This window comes from Corvus cornix, chromosome 8 (genome assembly GCF_000738735.6).
Source record: "Corvus cornix cornix isolate S_Up_H32 chromosome 8, ASM73873v5, whole genome shotgun sequence".
Classification (NCBI taxonomy): Eukaryota; Metazoa; Chordata; class Aves; order Passeriformes; family Corvidae; genus Corvus; species Corvus cornix.
The window spans coordinates 14,529,019-14,552,114 of NC_046338.1; the positions used below are offsets into that span (position 1 = coordinate 14,529,019).

At 43.7% G+C, this 23,096-nt stretch overlaps 2 protein-coding genes across 4 annotated transcripts; both read right to left on the reverse strand.

Moving 5' to 3' along the window:
- Positions 1-1,932: 1,932 nt before the first annotated feature.
- C8H1orf52 (chromosome 8 C1orf52 homolog) lies at positions 1,933-14,674 on the reverse strand. 2 transcript variants are annotated; one of them, XM_039556496.1, is made up of 3 exons: positions 14,366-14,634; positions 14,083-14,277; positions 1,933-12,886 (listed from the first exon to the last, which is right to left on the reverse strand). In XM_039556496.1, exons 1-3 carry the CDS (start codon positions 14,621-14,623, stop codon positions 12,785-12,787), a joined length of 555 nt encoding a protein of 184 aa, XP_039412430.1. In that variant the 5' UTR covers positions 14,624-14,634; the 3' UTR covers positions 1,933-12,784. The 2 variants fall into 2 exon arrangements, with proteins under 2 accessions (XP_039412430.1, XP_039412429.1); XM_039556495.1 differs by having other exon boundaries at positions 8,810-12,873; positions 14,071-14,277; positions 14,366-14,674.
- A 1,228-nt stretch (positions 14,675-15,902) lies between these two features.
- On the reverse strand, positions 15,903-21,781 carry BCL10 (BCL10 immune signaling adaptor). Of its 2 annotated transcripts, none has more exons than XM_039556315.1 (3): positions 21,642-21,781; positions 19,252-19,540; positions 15,903-18,205 (listed from the first exon to the last, which is right to left on the reverse strand). In XM_039556315.1, the coding sequence occupies exons 1-3, from the start codon at positions 21,723-21,725 to the stop codon at positions 17,841-17,843; spliced, it is 738 nt and encodes a 245-aa protein (XP_039412249.1). In that variant the 5' UTR covers positions 21,726-21,781; the 3' UTR covers positions 15,903-17,840. The 2 variants fall into 2 exon arrangements, with proteins under 2 accessions (XP_039412249.1, XP_019147435.1); XM_019291890.2 differs by lacking the exon at positions 21,642-21,781 and adding an exon at positions 19,874-21,468.
- Between the last annotated feature and the right edge of the window lie 1,315 nt (positions 21,782-23,096).

Sequence of the window (23,096 nt, forward strand, 5' to 3'; positions counted from 1 at the left end):
GACCTATTGTTCTCTTTTATGTAAGCGAAATAATTTTATTACTCAAAAAACTTTACATGTGTGCATGTAAGATAATTTCATTATAGTTATCCTGTATATTACAAAGCCAAAATAAAAGGGGGAGGGGGGGCAGGGGGGAGCCAGAGAAACACAGCGTATCACCTCAGGCTGCTGGGAGATCTGTGGAGTTTCATATACGAAATGTTCTCTTTTTTCTCACCACTGTGTGTGCATCAAACAGAGCAATCAGAGAAGTTAATGGTAAGAAACATGGAGGGTTTTTTGCATGTCCTGGAGTGCACCTATCAAGTAAAACTGTGTTTCATCAGAGAAAAAGGTTTTCCTGCTTTGGACAGCCAGCATGGAATACATGTTTTGACCTGATGAGCTTTCTTGACTTGTAAAGAGCAGTGCAGCAAGGAGATTAATACTTGAGCCAGCTGACTGCAGCAGGGAAAGTCCCTTATTTGCAAACTTGCCAGAGTTGCTACCTACCATCTGCTGACAGCTTGCTCCCAGCACTCGCTCACTGCTGTGATAACAAGGAATGGCAAAAGCACAGCAGCTCATGGGAAGGTGCTATGGTCAAGCTCCTTTTAATTATTAATGTCCATCATAACATTCAGTCACTCCTGGGAGACAAAACAGAATCCAAGGAAATGGAGGTGAAAAATAGATTTTGAATCTCATTTGTGCTCCCTTAATCACACATGCCCTCCATTTGCTCATATTCAAATCCATCTGTGTTTAAATATCTCAAGTTATATGGTCCTGTTATTATTCCAACAACCTCACTGGTCATGTGGTTAGGAAGCATTTCCAAATACTTAACCCAAATATTAGTCAGCTGTTCTGTCTCATCGTGTCTCATATGATGTATTGGTGTAATGTCCTGCTGGTCTTTTGTGGCTGCTCAGACCATGGCACATGGTTCTGGGTCACACCTTCCCCTGCCCAGCCTAGCAGACCACACCACTGGAGGCAGAGGTGACACCAGGCACTGGCACAGGGACCACCAGCCAGTCCTGCATGGGTTCCTCTGAGCTTCCAGGAATATTACCTGCACAATAAAATATATATTCAAATGCAATTTAGTCTTTCAAGTAACTGAAAATCAGTTTACTTTTCACTTTGAAATATTGTCTCCATGGGAGTGGAAAGTCAGTGTGTCTCAGCTGATTTCAAGTATTTGGGAAAGGCTACCAAAGGCTTCTGTGCTTTCTTGAGCGGGCACTCATACAGTAAGGGCACTCTTCAGGTGAGATCTGTTAGAGGAGTGTGAGCTATTGAAAATATTCAAAATATTTACATTCTTTAGTGGATAGAAGCACTACTTTATCCTAATCTCATCTCTAATTACGAGAGGTTCCAGCTATGCCACAGCATAATCTGTGTAATGTTCACAACAAAGAGTCACAGCATTTTAATACAACAAATTTCACATGGATATCACAATACTGGGGATTTTGAAAGACTGTGTATATCTAATAGAATACATCCATTTTTTAATGTATATTTCTCCTTATTTAACCTCTCAACTTTCCTCTTAGTGCTAAAATTTGTTTCCTAAATGCCATATTCTTCTCCAGAATAACAAGACTCACTGGTATGTAAAAAATAATTATTTAAAGTTAAGCTTCTGGGTTTTTTACGTTGAGCTGTGAGATCTAAAATGACGAATTTAAAAATATATCTATTTTTTGATAGGTTTAACTTTGAATGTTTCCAAACACCAGTTTCTGCTCTGAAACATCGTGTCCAAGGTCATTTTCAGTGTTCTTCCACTTTTGTCTGGCAAATTCCCCTGTTGGCTATATATGAAAGAAACACATTTAAGCCGGATATACTGAGTGTAAAAACAGAATTTGCATGGGAGGGACAAGGGCAGAGGGAAGTCTGAAACTAAAATCACTCCAAGTAGCTTATTCAAACTGTTTCCAAGGTGACAAAAAACCCTTTATTGCAAGGTTGCTCATTTATGTTGTACAGTTGCCAGGATTTTGATCTAATTTTTAGTACTGAAGAACTAAAATTATCCCACTTCTTCTCAAAATAAAACCCAACCAAACAAAACAAAACAGATTTTAACTGTGTAGTGCCTTCTATCTTCAAAACCAGCAACAAAAGAAAACCAGGTCAAATTGTAGAGCTGCCAATTTTAGCATCCCTTTGGAAGATGTTTTCCCAAATAGCACATTCTAATCAAGCATGCAATTTATCAGGTGTCACAGGCTAAGTTATGCACTGAAACCCCATTGCCAGTTTGCAGCCTTTCTGAGCTGGCACCTTGCACACGCGTGTGACAGACAGGACCCCACCTGGGCAGCTATTGGTGGGGCAAAGCAGGCTGAGAAAGGAAAACCCGGGGGAAACATACCCTGAATGTGCTCTTTCAGATCTTCATACATGTATTTCAGGAAAAAAAAAATCCCTAAGCAAACACCAAAGACTGCATCCTGCACAGTTCTATGAACAATCCCAAAACTGACAGATCAGTTCGGCAACACTGCTGAGGCAGTAAAGTGGATGTCTTGTTAACTACAGTATCAAGTCTCAGAGCTTTAACACCTGAATATCATCAACACCTCGTCCCAGGATTCAAAGCCCTCTTTTGCGCAGCACGTTGTCCTTATGGACAAAAACTGGGATGTTTCTTTTTCTTCCCCAGTCCTGCCCCTTCCTCTTATCAACATCCTGCTCTCACAGAGAACACTCCAAAATTTGACTTCAGAGTCATCTTCCCCCTCCACTTTGCCTGCTTCTGAAATACAAGAAATCAACTAATGCTCTAAGCTAGCATATTTTTCCTTTCTAAAGAACATATGGGCTCAATGAAGACCCTTAGGTATTTACCTGCTTTACCTGAAGAACCACAGAGAATGATGCCCCCCCCATAGTTTTACCTCCTGTCTTTCCCCTATCACTTCCTTCCCCTCTCTTACTCTGTCACAGCTGAGCTTACTGCAGGGGTTTGGGACACTGGGACAAGTGCCATGACACAGCTCCACTGAAGATTCATTTCCTGAAGCAGACCTTCACCATCTCTAGACCTCACATCCACTGCAACCCTCACACACCTCTTCCTTGGGCCTTGGGAGGGCTTTGCTCATAATGCTCCCAGGACACTGAGCTTTGCCACTCACAGGGGCAGAGCCCTGTCTAGATACGAAAATGGGTTTATCAGTCTTTTGTCCGTCAGTTACTTAAAACAGTCTTAGCAGTCAGCAACCTCTGAATGTACACAGGTTGATCACTCCAATGGAAACCTATTCCTCCAGGATTCAGTGCGCACAAGGAGGCAACATGCGGGGCTGGTTCTGCTGACTGCCCCCACCTCCTCTGCCCACCCAGTGACAACCAGCTTGTGACTCATAAAGGCATCCTGGTCTCCAGTGGTGTTTCTGGTTCCACACACCATTTGAGAAGGACAACAGTTGTTAAGGAGGACTGCTTCCCAAGCAGGCATTTCCTTTGCTGCTGACAGGCATGAGCTCCGTTACTTCCCATGCTCAGGCTGCTGTTGCCTTAGAGACCAGAACCAACTAAAGAAGAATCTGCTCTTCCCAGGCACCAGGGTTTCCTACAAAACTGATTGGTGTTCATCTTTCACCACTAAGAAGTTCTCACCTTGTAGCCACTGGAGACTACTGCCAGGCAAGACAGCCAGTATCAGAGTGAGCATCCACTGCTTGTGCAGAAGCAGAGGGGCAGGAACTGCAGGTGTGATGCTGGAGTGCTGCTCATGCACTGTGGGAAGCGAGACGGACACACGGGGAGCAGGACACCAGTGCCTGCTTTGCTCCATCGGCCTGGCTGTCTTCCCAGGTAACAGGCAGGACACCAACTCCCCCTGCTTTGCTAATTTGGGGTACTTCCCAGAAACTCGAAGTCAAACTACTTGGCATTCACTGTGCCACGTCTTGCCAGAATTTAGTGTGGAATGTTTAGGAATCCCAGTATGAAATGTTCCCAAAACATCAAAGAAACAGTGAATTATCTATTTTAATACATCTGATTCAGCAAACACTGTGGAGCCAAGTGTCTACCTCAAAGCACACTGCACGTGGTGTGAAAATGTGTGCTTTTCACTGTCTGAAAAGCACATCCATCTCCCCTACCTGTCCATACGAGATTACAGGGAGGGAAGTTCCCAAGGCTTTTAGCCCAGTCAGCAGGGGCAACCCCTACCTTACTAAGGCAGCTATGACACTGCAAATCTGTCCATCTCAGCCCCTGCCACGCTGGCTTGTGCTCTCCCTGGCAGATTTGTATAGAAAATGTATATATTTAAAATACATTCACAAGTGTTAACCCGAAGCAGAATTTTTCTTGCTTGTCAGCAAAGAACATCTGGAAATGATCAGTCTCTCTCTCCACCTTGCCCAAATGTCTTCAGGGAGAAATGAATCTTTTAAGACATCTATATTAAAATGAAAAAATGCATTTGTGAGCTTGCAAAATGCAGTTAATTTTTCCTGAGAAGAAAGCATAGAAAGGTAAAGGAATCCATTCTTTCTAGGAGTAAAAAAGACATGTATCCCTTTCCTTACTCTGCTGCAAGATGCACAAAAAGGCTTCAGCCCCCATCAAGAAACAGAGGCTCAGTGCTATTGTCCCAGCACTGTAAATTCACATGTGCAATTAGCTCATAAACAGCAGACTTTCCACTGCCTGTGGTGGGATTCATACATAGCTGAATTTCATCCACACGTGTAGGTTCTTGCAGGAATGAATGCAGTGCCTATAAGGACAACTGCTGCCATTCTGGGAACCCACAAACAATGATCAGTGCTGCAATTTACTCTCCTCCACCACCCTTTGTAATGTAAGAGCCAATTATATTCACAAGAGTGAATCAATTACTATGAAAGACACAATCTAAGATGAGGAAAAAGCTGACTTTAGAAGGCGATACTGGCGTGCTACCAAGAGCATAAACATTGAAGAGAGCTGTGTTTTCCCCAGCAGAGTGTATTTTGGGGATGAAGACGTGTGTTGGAGGGGTTGGGGTGCAGAGCGAGCAGGGCCCTCACACGGGCAGGGTGTGCCTGCCCAAGTATTTTGGTTTGGAGCAGGAGGCAGCTTTTGAAGTGACTCTCCCTATCAGCCTGGCAGACTCCACTTTGGTTTCCAGAGTGCACCAGCTGGATTCCTTTCAGATGAAACTCAAATCAGAGGATGCACTCTAGGAGTGCATTGAATGCACTTGGCCTGCTGCTGGGCGTTGCTCCTGTGGGAGCAGAACTGAGCTAGCCCACAGCATGGACTAGTTCACATTACAGGCACTCTCCTACTGTGCCAGATGACTTACTAATACAAATGTAACCAAAGATTAAAGAGCATCCTTTAGCATGATATCAGAAACAGAACTGGTCACATAGAGCTTCCCCAAAACCCTGTAGCACTAACCAGGAGAATCAGTAAACCTTATTCTTACAAAAACAGAAGAGCTACTAATTTAGCAAACAAAAGCCATATGCAATACAATTGAGAAAAACAAACAAATGTTCAATTGGAACTGATTCCCCGAAATTGATTATTTCCCAAGCACCAAGGAAGCAAATTTCCCAGCTGCGACTATTTCAGGTTCTTTATGCTCAAGTGTGTATGCACAATCTAGGATAAAAATACAGTTCTGACAGAGAATCTGGGAGAGTTTCATGGGAATTAGCGCTGTTATTAAATGTGATCATTTTTCAGGTGAAGGTCAGCAGAATGCTATTAAAATCTAAGGGATTTTTGCAGCATGAGAAGGAAAAGCAAAAATCAGGGTCTACAAAATATTCCCAATATAAACCAACTGATTATTTTAAGCCCCTTCACGTTATTTACTTAACTCTGAATTTCAGAGCAATCCATGAAGACAGCTGTGTCACCCCCAGCATTACTGTCCTGCTGCAGCCAAAGCAGGCATCAAGTGAAGTTTCCACCTACCATGGGGCATATCCAGCCCTGGAAACATCTGCACTATAAGCAAATCACATTAGGTATTTTCACAGTGAATAAGACCATTATCTTTCAGCTTCGTATGTTGCCAAAATCCTGTGAAAAATTAAATGAGGTCTTTTAATTAAAAGCCTAAACACATACAGTGTACAGATTCCATCTCTAGGACCCCCAGTGCTTCCCTTGAGTATAATGGTAGTTTCTTTTCATTCCTTTTGAATAGCCTTGAGAAAAAAAAGTTGGTTTTAAGGACTAATTTAACTTCTGAGTGAACTGCAGGGCCTGACTGTTAAATGCTGTCCAGAGTTACCCCAGTACAGCAGCAGCACAATCCTCAGCATAAGTCTGTTGCAACAAAACTTGGATGCAGTGCACAGTAGCAGGTTCTGTGACCAGACAAACTGGCTTCAGAAATTATGTCTTTTCCTGTCATTTAGTCTAGAATTAGTTAATTTTTTAAAAATTACATTACATGGGGTTTTTTTTCTCCCTTGGCTATGCTACAACCAAAGAACCAAGGCAAATGCTAAGGTAAATCCCATTTTATAACCCTGAATATGTCATCCTGAGCCACATACACCTGTGCTTACACAGGAGTCCTTGCTCTGTGTGAACACAAAACTATGGACCATGGAGCTGCTAGAGAGGGTTATATGCTTCCCCAAAATGAAGAAAGTTAAACTCTCTTGTTTAACTGCATGCTTTTGCTGATTTCTACTGATTCACTAAAGCACCAAGCTGCCAGCACAGGCAGAAGGGCTGGTGGGGCTGGTTGCATCACTGCCTCCCCTTCCAGCACTGTTTTAAAGCCAAGAAGTCTGACAGGAATGGCGTGGGCCTGGCTGGCCTGGGGCAGCCAATGGGCTGGGTCACCTTGGGAAGGCACATTCCAGCCTTATTTTTGTAACCTTCTATGAAAGAAGGTTAGAAGTCCACGGTATAATAAGAAAAATGCAACTTTTCAAAGCCAATTCTTCCTCACTTTCTTATTTTACAGAAATAAGGAGTTTTTCTTCAGTATTCTTAAATTTAAACCAACTATACCTTTTTCAAGCACAAGATCACAAACCCCTTTTTGGGCTTTTCTAAGTTAGAAACTTGGAAACTCTGTAATTAGTTTGTCTGAAATAGGCGTTTAGCATGACATTTAACCATTCACTGTTTTCATATTGATTTTCACTGCTTTGTTGAAGACACATTTGACTAAAATTGGGTGCCAAATAATTTTTTCATCATGATCCATCAATGGATGAATTATTGTTTTAAAGAGAAACGATTACAGTAACTCTCCCCACATAGCATTCAAAAATCATGTGAAATTTACAGTGCAAAAGCTGTTTAAAATGCCTTTGTCTAGAACAAGGTATCAAGAAAGTAAACAAAATAGATGTGTACTGTTTCAAGAGACACTTAAGCATTACAAAGAAAGCTAGAGGGGAATTGAGTTCTGTAGTTTAGAGCTGAGCTGCAGATGATTCAACAGGCTCTGTGCCAGCGGTAACAAAAGCGCTCTCTGCTGGAGCAGCACAGCTGGAAAACCTGCAAACAGGCTTTATATAGATACTTTAAAAAGAGTAAGTTTTCAAAGTGGAAGCAGTATTTCATTACTATTGTCAGATACAGCTTCCTTACAAGGATCCAAGAGCCACGCACAAAGGTTCCTGTGAGAACAAGTCACTAATGGTAAGCAAACCTTAGATCTTGTACAAACCCCAGAATTCTTAACTATTAAACCAGTATGTTTTAAACTAGTCCTTGCCATTGCCAACCTTGTAACTACGTTAAACAATACAACTCACTGAAACATTTCAGACAATGTATAAGATCTTAGTCTCACAAAATACAACTTTATCAGTCCTAAGGAAGGGATTACAATGGAAAGCGACACATTTCTCAGCCAGGCACCTAATAGAGAAACTTTTTCTTTTTTAAAAAAAAAAAACCAACTCCTCCTTTAGGTCTTCATTAAGTAATAGTGATCCTTTCTGCAAGGGAAGTGAAATTAGTCTCTCGCATTCCCTGGCCTGGTTCCTCAAAACATCCCTTACCAGCCTGTGTCAGAGAGGTTCGTTTTTTAACAAAACTGGACTGTGTTCTGCTTCCAACAGAAAGGCTCCCCAATGACTTTTGCTGTGAGCCTGCTGCTGGCAAGGTTGGTTGGTTGTTTGGTGGGTTGGTTTGAGGAGAGCGTGTTAATCCTCCCCTGAGAAGTTCTGTGGTTTAGGTTTAACTCCTCGTTACACTTTCCTGGGGTTACCCTGTATTAATGCTGTATTTGTTTCCGTATCAGTCCATCCACAGCAAGAAACATATGGTGGGAGAAGTTATGGGAAGGGATGGGAAATCAGGGTTTGCTCCAAAGAACAAGTTTACTTTGTTAGAAGACAAGCAAATACAGAGTTCTTGTGTTGCTGCTCACAGTTACAGCAAAGCAAATACATCTTTGTCTTCTGAAGCTACCAAGACTAAAGCATTCTAAAGATGAAGACCACTTCATCTTCTAAATGAAGGACCCAGATAAAATTATTTGATAAGGCCTAAAAACGCTTATCTCCATTCATTGAATTCATTGCATTCTTCCATCAATCCAGCTCCACAAGCACTGGCTTCCCTGAAAATTCCTGCTTTTGTCAGAAGTGCCCTGAAGAAAACAGTTCAAAGGAACCAGCAGCACAAACCCATTCCAGTCTCTGGTGTGACTCTGCCTTCCAGCCCCAACCAATCTTTGCATATTTCTGACAGTGACACAAATTCTGTGGACTCCTCTGAAGATGATATTGTTCCTTTTGGTCTGTGATAGTCTCAGCATAAAGAACTAGCTCACTGCAATCTCTACCACTCCATTATTCCTGCTATTTCTTGGTTCCTAATTATATGACTTTCAGACTGTTACAAAGCACTCCACTGCTACCAACATGTTTGTCTCACAACAGAACTATTCCCTGAGATTCCCATGTCTCACAGGAAGCCTCCTGTGCAATAAAACCACAGTATTTCTTTTCAGCAGTTTTCTATATTCTGCCAACATTTTGTTGCACAGAAATGCTGCTTTTGCTTCAGTCTTGACATTCTGAGACAGGCACAGCCTGCCCAGCTAACCACTGCCTCTTGCTGCATTATTTATTAAGCTTCACCTCAGTCAGTGCAGCCAGAAAATGCCTTTGGCAGTAATGGAATCAGATTTCTTAGCAAGGTGCCTCCATTTGCTCAAGGGTTTTCTACACATCTTATGCTAGTATTTCTGAGAATTCTTTTCCTCTGTAACATTTTCCCTCCTGTGAATTACAGAGGAGTGCATCCCCTCCCGAGCATGCCTGGACAGCCATTCCCACTCAGCTGCTGCAAGAGCAATTGGCCCATCAGCAAGGTCACCTCTGCAGGGCACTGATACCACCATGCTTGTGCCCATGACTGAGGGTCCTGGGATTTGTCCAGCTATTGGGAAAACAACCTTACCGACTTTTCCAGTCTAACAAAGCATTGTGGGTATCCTTAAACAACATTTCTCAAAACGGAAATGCTGCACAGCTGTAGCCATTGCCAGGGGTCCCTTTCAACTGGTACAACCATTTATCCTACAAGAACACACAATTCAGCTGTAATTATCTTCCATGTTTTTAAAACAGTCCTGCACTGTTCTCACATCCAATCCACACCCAAAGCAGAAGTACAAACCTCTGTGACCAATGGCCAAAGGGGCCTGGATAAAATCAGCAAGCTAACACATAAACAGGAACAAGAACCTTTCAAGCCTGCAAAGAAAATCCAAATTGTATTATGCTGGTGACTGAAAGCATTGCATCTTTTTGTCCTGATTCTGCCATGATTCTCTAAGATTAGCAAGCGGGCAAAGGAGCTTCCTGTCACTGGAGTGGCCAGCACTGCACAGCTTCTCTTTTCTCCAGTGATAAAAATGCCTCTTCCTGTGCTGATTCCAGGTTCACAGTAAATTACTCTTTATGGAACACACCACATTTCTCTGGATTCACTTTCATATTGGCAGCACTAAGCTTATCACAAACTATTTGTAAATGAATCAGTGTTTCAAGAGCAGTAGTCTGCATCAAGAATAGGAACAGCAAAGTAACAGAGGGACGCCTTCCCACAACCTCCCTGTCAGCACTTCTGGGAAGAAGTGCTGCCTGCCATTATCCTCAACAGCTGTACTTCTATACTGATGTGAATTCTTCTTTTCCAGATCATCCTGCCTTTCTCGGTAAGCCAAGTACTGCAGCTGCTCTTGTGCCAGCATTGGAAGCAACACAATGTGTTCATTGCAAATTAATTGCCTTCCAGACACTGTTTTTCTGATTTTGACAAATTTTTAAGAGGATTTCCTCAAATCAAACCTGTATGCATTTTTCACTACTTTTTTTCCCGTTATACATAATGACTGTAATCGGATTTGATTCATCATAAAAACAGTAGAATGATGAGTTAATAGAGGACTAATTTTCAAAGGCAATCTTCCCCATTTGTCAGCAGGGGTGTATGTTCACTGTCACTGTCTTCTTTTGAAAGACAATCCAGGATAAACTGTTCTATAGTCAGAGATTTTTTGAACATCTGAGCTATCAGTTTAAGTTTAGTTGGTGTTCACTCTATGTTTCACAGATCCTGATGCATAGACAAATTTTCATTATTAGCTGTCCAAACCTGAAGAAAACCTCTTAAGTCTGTTTCTTGAAGTCTTTTGAGTTGCTTCAGAAGCTGCAGCACTGTACCACTTCTCTCATCATCTTTTCCTGAAGAGGATGGACTAAAGCATCTTTACCAAAAAACTTCCAGCTACAGAACCAGCTTCCTCAGATAACTCAGCTTCACACAGGCTCTCACAGACTTGTTTCAGATGCCTTACTTCAGAAAAAGACAAAGAGTTGTTTATACCATTTCTCCTGAACAGGGAAGCTGCTTATAATGAAGATTCCCTCAACCTGCTAACAATACAATTAATTGTTCTTCTCCCAGGCTAGACATGCTGGTTTTTTCCTTGGAAATTGAGTATCAGATAGTGTTAACTTCAAGACAACTGGATACTACATATATCATATGGTCTGAAAACAAAAGAAGCAACTGGCACGGTAACTTCCTGAACTGCCCTGTAGAACAGCAGAGCAAAAAATACACAGACAAAAGCCTCCTTGGTCACAGCAGTCATGGGAATGCATCTGAATTCCAGAGCTGGTGACATTAACCTTCAGCTGTAACACTCTTCAAGGAGCATTTCACTAGCAAACAGAACTACTATAAGAATCAAAAATGCAGATGGAGTATTTTGAGAAACCCTACAGAGAGCTGCCACTCCATAAGCTTTGCCATGACAGTGTCCCTCATCCTAGACCTTGCTAGGACACTGTCTGGTATCTGCGTTTGTGCTAGGAAAGGTGGGCACAGGGAACCCTCAGCTGTGTCAAGTACCATTTTTTGAACTGTTTCCAGACTAACGGCATGGAATGGGTGGAATATATCACAGATTTGGCCCCACAGCCTGTGAAACTGGCAAGGAGCAGCTGCAGAGTCTGCAGGTAGACAAGGATCTAGAGAAAGCATTATCACACTGCCAAGGCTAGAACTGCACAACTTATTAATAACCTGATATATTCACTAAAAATTAGTACACTTTTCTATATATGAAGGTTAAAAAAAACCCTCTTAAAATCACTTAAAAAATATTAACATCATATTAGGACATATGCATACAGAATCTGTTCTGCCAAAGTAAAGCTAGTCCAAGACAGAAGGAAAATAGAAAACACCAATTTTTACATTAAAATTTAAGTACATAAACTTCTATTAGTAAGCCCTAATATCACTGCAGACTTTCTAAGGCACAGAATGTTTATCTGAAAATATACAGCAACCCTTTCTCCAATCCAGTACCAGCTGGTACCTTGTCACATACAAAAAAAACCTATTCAGCAGCATACCACAAATGCAGCATATACTGACTAGCACTTCGAGAAGATTACCAACTGTTTGTACTGAAATAAATACAATTTGGCAGCAGAGACTATCACAGCTTTGTCATAATTTTTGCCCACATAAATATCTTGATTCTATTTTCTGTTTTGAGAATACATTACATGCTTCAATTCTCCCTCCATCAGTTAGTCCCGTGTTTCACTGATGAAAATCCCATAACATCAAAATAATCATAAAATATTAAACTCCATTTTTAGATCCATTTTTTTTCAGTTTGTAGTTGTGTATTTATTTAAACAAAAAAGCCCTGAGAAATCTGTTAAGCCACAGATCAGTGAATGGCATATAATACAGAATTCATTGCTCCTATTCACCAAGCATGCAATGTAATATTTATACCCAGATGTTTTCAAATGTAGTTTTATTCCAGTGACTATTTGCAGTCTATACATACATTTAAAAACAACGTTATGTGAACATCTCACAGACCAGTACCTAAAAAATCTTTAGTATATACTCCTTTATAAAAGGTTTTGACACAATGGAAAAGTCAGTCCAGAAAAACTCATGTTACCAGGCTTCTTGATAAACAAAATACTGTGAAGCCCTGTAACCTGCATGAGCACAAGTATCCATGGCAATGGATCTCTCTTCTAAATCCTTGTTTTAAATAAACAGGTTTAAATTTTGTTCAGTAAACAAGTTCTACCACAACACTGTCCATTTAATTTTGTGCTTTCCAAAAGGCAAGCATACAACAGAAATAAAATTCCCTACCCAATACGAGAGAGAAATGCAGTAAACACGTATCTGTTTCCCATTCCAGCAGAGGAATCCAAGTTCCTTGAAATTCTCGTTATGTTTTGTGTGTTGCAGTATCCCCACTGTAACAATGTTTAAATCCAAAACACCTTGCTTATACCTTCTTCTTCTTCTTCTTTGCCTGCTCTCCAGACTCTACTTTACGTTTCTTAGCAGAAGCTGGTTCATCATCTTTTTCACCATCTTTAAATAAAAGAGAGAGTTAATCAAAGTCAGCAAAGACAGTTTTTTTTGCCTTAAACACCATCCTGTCTCAGAACAATTGACTTAACCACATCTGAGATGCCTGAAAAAAAGACACTGTAGTATTAACTGACAACATCTTCATTTTTGGAATGCAGACAATATGTGGACAAAACAGGAATGGTTACTTCTTATTACTACCACAAACCACTGCAGATAACTAAGAAGAGGCTTTATGCTACTGTACAGTACCTGTTCTAAAAAAATCTATTATTTGATTAGCTAATAGAAAAAGCTAGAAAATTACATTTTTGAAGCAGGAAACAATGTCAAGGTCAATCAACTTTTTATCTTCCTACTTCAGATGAAGGCTGACTAAGAGAAATGCATGGACAGGGAAACATATAGAACACATGGAGCAAGACAAAAATTGCTACTGGGAAAGAATACGCAGAACCAAAAAAGGCACAAGACAACAAAAAAATCCTTTCTTTGCAAAAGGTTTGTAGACGATTTTACTGGTTAACAAAACCATTATTGGGTGTTCTGAAAGCCCAGAATTTCTTCTTCTGGTTTTGTTCTCTTGACTGCTGCTGGCTATTCTCTTTCTCCAGCAATTAAAAAAAAAAAAAAATTCTCCTACCCATCAAATATTTCTTTACTTCCTAAATTACCATTACAGCCTGTACCATCATTTAAAGTGAAGAGGACAGTAAATATTTTCTTCAGTAATCTGTCCCACGGACATCCTATTTAATTCCTCTCTTGGGCCCCAAGTTTTGCAAACGTTATAAAAATAATCTGACCTACATCTGCAACTAAGGTCAACACAGCACCTGAAGCTCATACTACCTTCTGTTTTAGCAGCACCATGACTGAACCTGTTGGTTTCACAGAACTACGGTGCTACAGACTCTAATCCTTCCCTGCAAATGGCAGTGGGGCAGAGGAGCAGAGAGACTGCTCGAGGGTCTGTGTTGGTTCCAGGAAAGCCAAAACACCGGCACTACAGTCCACCCATCCCTGCAGCCAAACCGCTCTGCCCTTGGGCAGCAGTGGATGCAGGAGAAGCCTGCAGAGCTTCCTCGGAGCCCAGGGAGAGCTCCGGCCACAGAGCACTCAGGGGACCCGCCCAGCTCGGCTCTGGAAGCACACACAGCCTGAGCAAAGCGCAGCCGCCTCACGCCACGGCCTCACCCGACTCCAGGGCTCCTGCTCCTCGTCCGGCAGGAACTTGGCTTTGCCGGCCTGGCGGGGCGCGTCGTCGCCATTGTCCTCGTAGATGTTGGACCACTTTATGGCCATGTCGAGGGCAGGGGCCGCCGCCGGCGGCTTCTCGGGCGGGCTGTAGGTCTCCGGTGGGGGCACGGCGTTGCTCCTCCACACCTTGAACTCCCTGGGGGGCTGCGGGAGAGAGCAGAGCACCCGTCACACCGGGCCGGGGGCCCGGGGCGGCCCAGCGCCGCCTCGGTTCACCCCGCGCCCCACGCACCTCCTCGGGCGCCCGCAGGACGCGGCTCTCCCAGTCGATCTCCTTGTTGAGAGGGTTGTAGAGGAAGGCGGGCGGCTGCGACACCCGACGGAAGAGCTCGTCGGGCGGCGGCAGCCGCGGCCGCCCCGGGCTGCCTCCCGAGGCCGCGCCGGCCACCGCCGGGCGCTCGTCGGGCTGGGGCTCCTCGGGCTCCGAGTCGGAGCTGGAGCTGCCGTAGGCCGCGAAATAGCCCAGCGGGTCCTCCCCCTCCGCCGCCATGGCGGGGCAGCGCCTAGCACCGCCCGCGGAAACCGCGCCCGCGCCGAGGGTTCCGGCCCGCCGCGCCCCGGGCGAGCCCGCGGCTGCTGCCGGGGCGGGCAGGGCTCACGGCGTAGCCGGGCTGCTTGCCTTCGAGTGACCAGACACCGAAAATCAGACACGAAACCGAGCCAACCTTCATTTCTCCCTTTTCACAGCTGCAGGCTTAAGTGGAGGTTTTCCTTAATGTCTGATCACCGGCTAACCTAGGGCAGGCACAGCGCTGACCATCACCTATCCAAAACAGATTTTTCAAGTTTGTTGAAAAAAGTTTGTACTAGACCTTCCTTGTGACTGACTCATACATACATTACTGCATCGGCTAAACTACTGGTGCTGTTCAAAGGGGATGAAGCTGAATCGGGAGGTTTAGGCCGCACATCAGGAGAAGCTGCTTCACCCAGAGGGTGGCTGGGCACTGGAACAGCTCCCCAGGGCAGTGAGCACAGCCTGACAGGTTCAAGAAGTGTTTTGACAAATGCTCTCAGGCACATGGTGTGACTCTTGGGGTGTCCTGTGCAGGGCTGGGAATTGGACTCAAGGGTCTTCATGGGTCCTTTCCAACTCAGCATATTCTATGATTCTATGTTCAGATTACTTATACTACCAGAAGCAGGATAAGGTCTGAGGAAGGGGATTTGGTTATAATACGTTCAGTTCCTTCACTGTAAAGATACTAAACCATATCCAGCTGATCTCTCATAATCTATACCACGATCATTATTTTGAAATAAGCCCTATACACAAAGTACAATGAAAACAACCACTGAAGTGAGACACCACACTCCCTGCAGCATTTGCAAATCCTTTTTTGAGTCATGCTTCTCAACACTCAAAGTTTTTGTTTCTCCCCTGCTATCAATAAAAATAAAAATCTTAATTTAAGAATGAAGTCAAGATATGCGTGGCTGGAAGCAACTCTTCTCACATCCGTAGGAAGTCGAACTAGTCATTTGAAAAAAAAAAGCAAGAATCAGGTTGTAGTCATGAACTGCAGAAACTACTTAAGCAGCAGAGCTCTTGCTTTCACATGCATGTTTTCTTTACAGACTGCTCTTGAGTGTAGTCCTACGGGCACAGGCGTTTCACATTCAGTCTTTCCCCCAAAGACAAACCTCTCTAAAAAGACAAGGAGAGCAAAAGCCTCCCGCACACACAAAACCAAAACCACACATCAAGTTAACGGCATGAGCTGCTCTTGCAACCTGTACATCTTAAAAATGAGAGAGGCAGACAGGAAAACAGGCAATTATACAAAAGAATTTATTCCAAAAGTTGTGCTAAAAAATATGTTTTAAAAATGCACATTATAAACATTTGGTAATACATTCATTCAAGGTCTTAGGTTCATAGGCTCTGCTGGGAGCGGTCCCTGCAGGATGGGGAGCAGCAAGGCAGCCTCCACCCTGAGCTGATGCATCTTCTCTGTCAAGGCCAACCCTGCTCACTCTCTTCTCTTTACAAGAACCCAGGAAGGGACTCAAGCCTAAGCACAGCTCTTTAAGTGGCTACAGAGGGCATTTAGATAAATCACTTTTTAGATGTCCCGAGTATGTGCAACTACAATTCAAGTTAATGGAAGAGAGGGAGTTCATCCTATGCTTAATTTCATGTTATAGAGCAAAGTTTTACTTGCATATTTAGGCACTTAATTTCTACAGTGCCATCTAATCCAAGCAGTTTCACTGAAAAGCATTTTCACCATCTGGAGAGTCTATGATTGTAGATGTAGACAAGAAAAACAAGGATTTTTATAAACACATCCTTCTCACATGTAAGATGTTCATATACTCAGGATGGAGTGTAGTTGAACATTGCATTTTATTTTAATCTATTTCCAAAGCCAGAATAATAATGAAAAACAATTTATAGAGACTATACTGAGGTCCTGCAGATGGCCTGTCTCCACAAAAGGAGAACAGTTTAGTAATTACCTGGGTGTGGATTGGAACGACATTACATGGCTATACACAGTATGAGAGCCAAAATAATTTAGGGCTTTAAATACAAACCTTTCAAATACACCGAAAACATCCTATCACTTTAAAGTGTAGTACTGCAGAACACAACTGTACACGTGTCCAAGCAAGAGTCCACCAGGTCATTTTGAAAGGATTATAGGCACCTGCACAAAAGGTAGGCTACAACTCGAGTATGAGAGGAATACAGTATGTTACATGGTGTCAAGAAATGAGAACCTTCCCATGTTGAAACAGTTTAAAATGCATTTGACTCTGAAAAATTTGAAATGTAAACCTGTCTGTCTGCTTTGAAGAGGAGGTATCTGAAGTGCCACATTTCCAAGAGTCCTTCAGGTAAAGATACTTTCTTGTCACACAACTTCTCCTCCACTTCCCTAGTGGGACAAAACATACAAGCTTTGTTCCTTAATAACATCCTACAATAATGTTTTCTTACAGCCCTCATGATGCTGTTAGAGCAGTTTACATTCCTTTTCCAGTACTAATGATAATCTATATTTAAAGTGCATCTCAAATCAGGAATCTTTAACTAATATATAAGAATAATATGCCAAGACCTGCAGAAGTACATTTGCAATACTGATCTCTTTTGATTTACCAGCAGGACAAAGTTCCCACAAGGAAGAGACTCCTTGCAAACAAGCATGGATTTGGCCAGATTTGTGAGGTTTTTTTGCAAATGGAGCAGCGCACACATACATGGAGAGCACAGTTTATCCTAGTGAGAAACATTTAACTTGGTAAATGAGTTTAAGCTTTTTGGTAAGTAAGCTTAAGCTTTTAGTTCATGTTTTTTTTCCATAGTCAATATTTTTCCTAACCATCTTTCCCAGTTCACCCATCACAGAAACATTAAGAAAAGCTCATTTGTTTGTATCTGTAGAAAGAAAAACCCATTTGTTCTATAATTCCAGCTAAAGTATCTGCAACTAAATGTGAAACCTTATACACACTGGTTTAAAAAAACAAACATTTGCTGGTATAACACCACAATATTTTGAAAAAAGCTCCTTAAAGAACAAAACAAACAAACAAAGTCAGGCAGCTCCAGCATCACACAATTACAAAATTAAAACAGAAATTGCATAGATTATTTCCTCCAATTTTTCTAACAGCTTGAAAACATTTTTTAGCCTTTATGAGACATCACACTAAGTTTCAGTACCATTCATATAAACAGACAAAAGTCACTACGTTCACTGTGGTTGAACAGAACGTGATCTTAAAGGCAAAAAGCAATTGTCACTTGAACTGGTACATGGCTCTTGTTGGTCTTGGAGCTCTGGGGGCAGTGGGGGTGCACCAGGGTCTCCAGGCCCTGGGAGGGTGGCTGACAAAACACTGCTCTGTGAATTTCCCATCTCTGCAATTGGTAAATTCATTGAATGAAGAGAGACAGCAGACACAAATGCAGCGGTGCTATAATCTTCTTCTGGGTGATGTATCTGGGAAGATTCTTTGTCTTTTGTTTTATCCAAAAAATTTGATTCATCAGAAAATGATCTAGAGAGATTATTTGTTCCTCCATACAGTGAGGTCATACAGGTGCTGCAGCTTAGACCTAAGATGAAAAAACAGATACTGGATTTAATTACAGTATGGGAACGTCTTAAAACTGTGCTCTGATTTAGTATCAGTAAGACTGTCAAAGATCAATTGTCCGTATTTTTAACAGACTAACTCTTCATCTCACCTGTGACATCCAGTATTCCTGACAAATTAAAGAGCAAACATGCAGGTTATTTAGTTTGATGGGAACAGTTTCTCTGTACTCACTATCAGATAGTACTTGACAAAGATGCACCCTAACTTAAGGTTCATTTTAGAAAGTCACTTTAGCTCTTCGGCCCAACTTTTTTTAGACTTGTCTCACTGTGTTCTTCAAACTTTTAAGAGCTTCACCTGATGGTTCTGCTCCAAAGTGGACAGCATTTGAAGGCTATTCTACCTGAAGCCAGAGAAAACTTCAGGCCCTCCATCTCTAGGGTTAAAACATATTTCTTCCTTCTTTATTTGCCTTTTGATGGGTGTGGAAGGGGAAGTAATGCTTTTGGTGTAGAAAGCCTATACTTTTTTTCCTCTGCCATAAAATATGAGTACACATAGTCACTTCAAGCTTTGGGTGTCAACAAAACCTCTAAACCTGTATGAAACAACACGCACGTGTATTTATAGTGCCTGATTTTAAGCTGTGGCATTGAAGGCATACAGGGGAGCTCTCCTCAAGTTGCATTTGATAGCATATCTTCTGCTGAGGCACAAAGTCTAACAAAACCAGAGCATCCTGCCACTGCAGCAAATAGCTTCAAGAGAAATGCAAGATGGAAGATAACCACCCATTTTTGAAAAGCAAAACTGAAAGGTGAAGACAGATTTATCCATCATAACAACACAATGGGGTTTTTTTTGCAGTTTGTTATTTATGATGGATATGTTCAGATAATAAAAAGGTATAGCCAGGATACATGCACTAGGATTTTAAACCTAAACTGGTGATATTTCCAAACATGTTCCAAATACCAGAGGAAGACTTTAGTTTTGGACTTAATTTTGCAGACCCTCAAAATAAAACCTATGTCTTACACAACATTATTAAAAATTTGTTACCTTTAAGAGCTTCAAGCTTTTCATTTTTGACTTTCAACACTACATCAGTTATCTTTTGTAACAGGAAGTTTTGTGTTCTTTCTCGTCTGATAGATTCAATCAAAGTATCTAGTCCCTTTGGGTTTTCTGCTAAGTAGTCCAATAACTTCCCAGTTTTTTTCCTACTGGAAGATCGAGCAGAAATTTCTTCTGTGTCCTCCCTAGTGAGTATTTTCTTTGAACGTAGGTAATCAAAGTGTCTCTCGGCTATGATTTTATCACACAGGTAAGGACGCATCCTTTCTAAAGCCTGAAAAACAAAACGAACTAGTATTAGCCAACATTTCAAATTATTTAGAAGTCTGAGTTGGAACCTATACGATTTGATACGGGTTAGCAAAAGAATTTTTAAGGCTGCCACTGTGTTACTTAGTTGAGATTTTTCTCAGTGTAAGAAATATTTTTTTAAAAACTGATACCTAATTATCTGTTTCATTAGCTCTTTGACTGAACTCAGGAATTCCAAGGCTTGTTAAGAAATAAGGTGACTACTCATAGAAAATGTGATTACATAAAGTCTGAGGTTAGCACATTTCAAAACCGTCAAGTAAAAATGAAATGATACCAAACAGCACCTACTCACTTTGTCTACAGACACACTCATTTTCACTGATCATCTGATTGCCACATTTCCACATTGTTTGTATCCTTGAGGCACAACTCCAAAATACTGCAGTTATTGATGCTTTCTGTACATTGAGCAAAAGCAGTCTCAGAGCAAAAGCATGAATATACTCAGAGTTCAAAACGTTTGCAAATAAACACCACTACTGACAAGTTCAACAGATTACTGACATCCAAAATACATGCACTTTCATCCATAAATATACATACTCTCAACAACATTAGTGGCTGCTTTTTGTCTTCTGCAACCCTACTTCTGTTATATGAATGATTTTGTATGGCTCACCTCCTCCTTCTCAGCTCTCAGCTGCAAGACTCCTCCTCAAGACAAGCTTACCCAGACCAAGATGTCCTTGCCAGTTTTAGCTTCCTGAGGTGAGCTGTCCCCTAACACACACAGTGCTTCTGCTAACACAGCACCCTGGCTTGCAGAGATCCCATCAAAGTTACCTGAACAGCTCTGAGAGAGCCAAGTGAATTTGCACTGAACCAGCACATTGGATTGTGAAGCCACAACACTTAAAATCTGAGTGCAGAATCTCTGAAGTCAGATTAATTGGACTGCATTTTGATGATAAAATGAATGTTATCTGTTTCTACCTAAAGTTTCCATCGTGTCCTCCAAGTACTATGGGAGAACGTCTAAGATTAAGGGCTGAAGTGACAATCATGCACTTCTGTGAGATGCAGCTGTGGGTTCAGTCACTAAGCCAGACTAACATACTTATCATGTTTTATATATATATATATATATATATATATAGTCTGACTCAAGTAGTTTTTATCCTTTTGTGGTGAAACTACCCAAAGCCAGCTATTGCAGTATTACCCAGTGGTTCCATGGAAGTGAATACTAACTTGAAAAACATGTCTCGTAGAGCTATGACAAAGCATTTAAAGAAAATCACTTATGCATAAAGCTAGAAAGAAACAAAAACCAAACTCCAAGGAGTCTTTACTGTACTTTAAAGGAACATAAATAAACCCCAACGAGTCAAACATAGGACACTGTAAATTACAAACAGAACCATGGACAGGCAATAAATAAATGATAAACTGTGATTTTACTTTTTTTTAAATTAAGCAATCACTTGTTGAGGTTGGTTAGCACATTGCTTGCTTCCCAGTCTCACAATGAGATAAATTAATCCAGAATGAATCAGGATGAAGTCTTGCCTCAGGTTCCAGACATCAGTGAATAAGTATGGAGGAAAAACCAGGAAAATATAGAAGAATAAGCCTCAATTAAAAATATCTAAGCATACTTAATGAAGACATCCACGCTAAGGAAGAATTTTACTGGCACCAGGAGCAGCACATGCATTTTCAGCCAAGCTTTGGGTACCATTTTACTCATCCTGCCTGCTGCCTCCTGCGCCTCTCCGCGGCGCCGAGACACCGGGAGAGCCGAACCCTCGCAGCTCTGCCCCTGAAGCACAGGCCCGCACAGGGGCGGGCGGCTGACCGCACCGCAAAGCACGGCCGGGATCAGCGTCTGCGAAGGCACGATTCAGCCTCACACCGGGGACGCCGGAGGGCACAGCCGTGCCGAAATTCCCCCGCGTTCCCGGACGCGCCGCCGAGCCGCTCCCGTCCCTCCTGCCGCCCCGCGCCGCGTCCCCCCCGCCCGCTCCCGCAGCGCTTCCGCTCCCCCGCCGCGCACGGGCCCACTCGCCGCTCCGCGCCCGGCCCAGGCACTCGAGCCCTCGGCCCCGCCCTCCACTTACATCTTCTTCACCTCCGCCATCTCGTCCTCCGTCAGCGGCCGCCCCGCGACCCCCGAACTGGACCACGACCCCCGGGCCCTCCATGGCGGAAACCTCGGCGGCGCCGCTGGGGAAACCCGCACGGGCGGCGCTTCCGGCCGGGCTCCGCCCCCGCCCGCTCCGCCAATGGGCGCTCAGGGCCGGCGCCCCGCCCCGCCCCAGCTGGGACAAGGCGCGGCCCCGCCCCAGCTCGGCCCCGCCCCAGTTCGCCCGCCCCAGCTCGGCCCCGCCCCGCTCCGTCCCGCCAATGGGCGCTAGGGGTGTGCGCTACGCTCCGCCCTTCCCCGCCTCCGCCAATGGGCGCTCGGGGTGTGCGCTACGCTCCGCCCCTCCCCGCCTCCGCCAATGGGCGCTCGGGGTGTGGCGCTACGCTCCGCCCCTCCCCGCTCCGCCAATGGGCGCTCGGGGCCGGCGCTCCGCCCCGCCCTGCCCCGCCCAGTGGCGCGAGCGCGGCGGAGGCGGGCCCGGAGCGGGCGCGGGCCCGGGCCGGCTCCTCTGGCCGCACGGGCCGGGCCGCTGCTGGGCGAGGCTCCCTCGTCACGGGAGCGCTGTGCCGCCGGGACACGGGCTGAAGCTGCCCCTCTCCGGCCTCCCGGGGACGTGTGGCAGCCCTTCCGCTAAAGGGTCTTGAGTGTGCGGAGCGGTGTCGGGGCCCGCAGCTCCCGGCGCGCACGCCGCGGCTCGTCCGGGTGCCGGCGCTCGTGAGAGCGGCTTTAGGGGTGATGGGTGCTTGCCGGGAGGCGCGGCTCGACCGCGGGTTTTGGGGACTGACGGTGTCCGAGCCCCCCCCGCTGCACAGGGTTGTGCTCCACGGCAGCAGCAGCAGAGAGAGCTGCCTCCCCTGGGAACGGGCAGCAGCTGGAACTTCATTAATCGGTATTCTTGCAGCTGTCAAAAAGGGAACTCGGGCTATTTATGCACTCCTAAAATTTTCGTTTCCAGTAGATAAACATGAACATAAAGTAGAAGTGATCAACACCGAGGTTTACTGTCAATAAGGAAAAACTGTCAGTTTTATGGTAGTTTTACAGTTTTGCGAAGTTTCTGATTGACATGCTTTGTTAATGCAATCGTACTTGAAATATTAATTGTGACAATATCTATTTTACAGTGCTAGCAGTCCCTTTAAAATAAACATGAAGGTCCTGCCCAGAACACTTGAAAACTAAGGGACTAGGGACCTGGTGACGGGGCTGATTTCTGTAGAGCTGGGTGTTAAAATCAGGGCCAATCCCCAAACTGGTCACCAGGAAACGCCCAACAGCTCCGTTCCCTGCCACTGCTGTGAAGGTCACCTCTGCCCAGTGAAAACTCTCAGACACCCTCGGCACGCAGCCCTGACCCCTGGTCATTTGGCAGCACACCTCTGCTCACAACCCACGGCCTCCTGTGTGTTACTCCCACCCCAAAAACCTT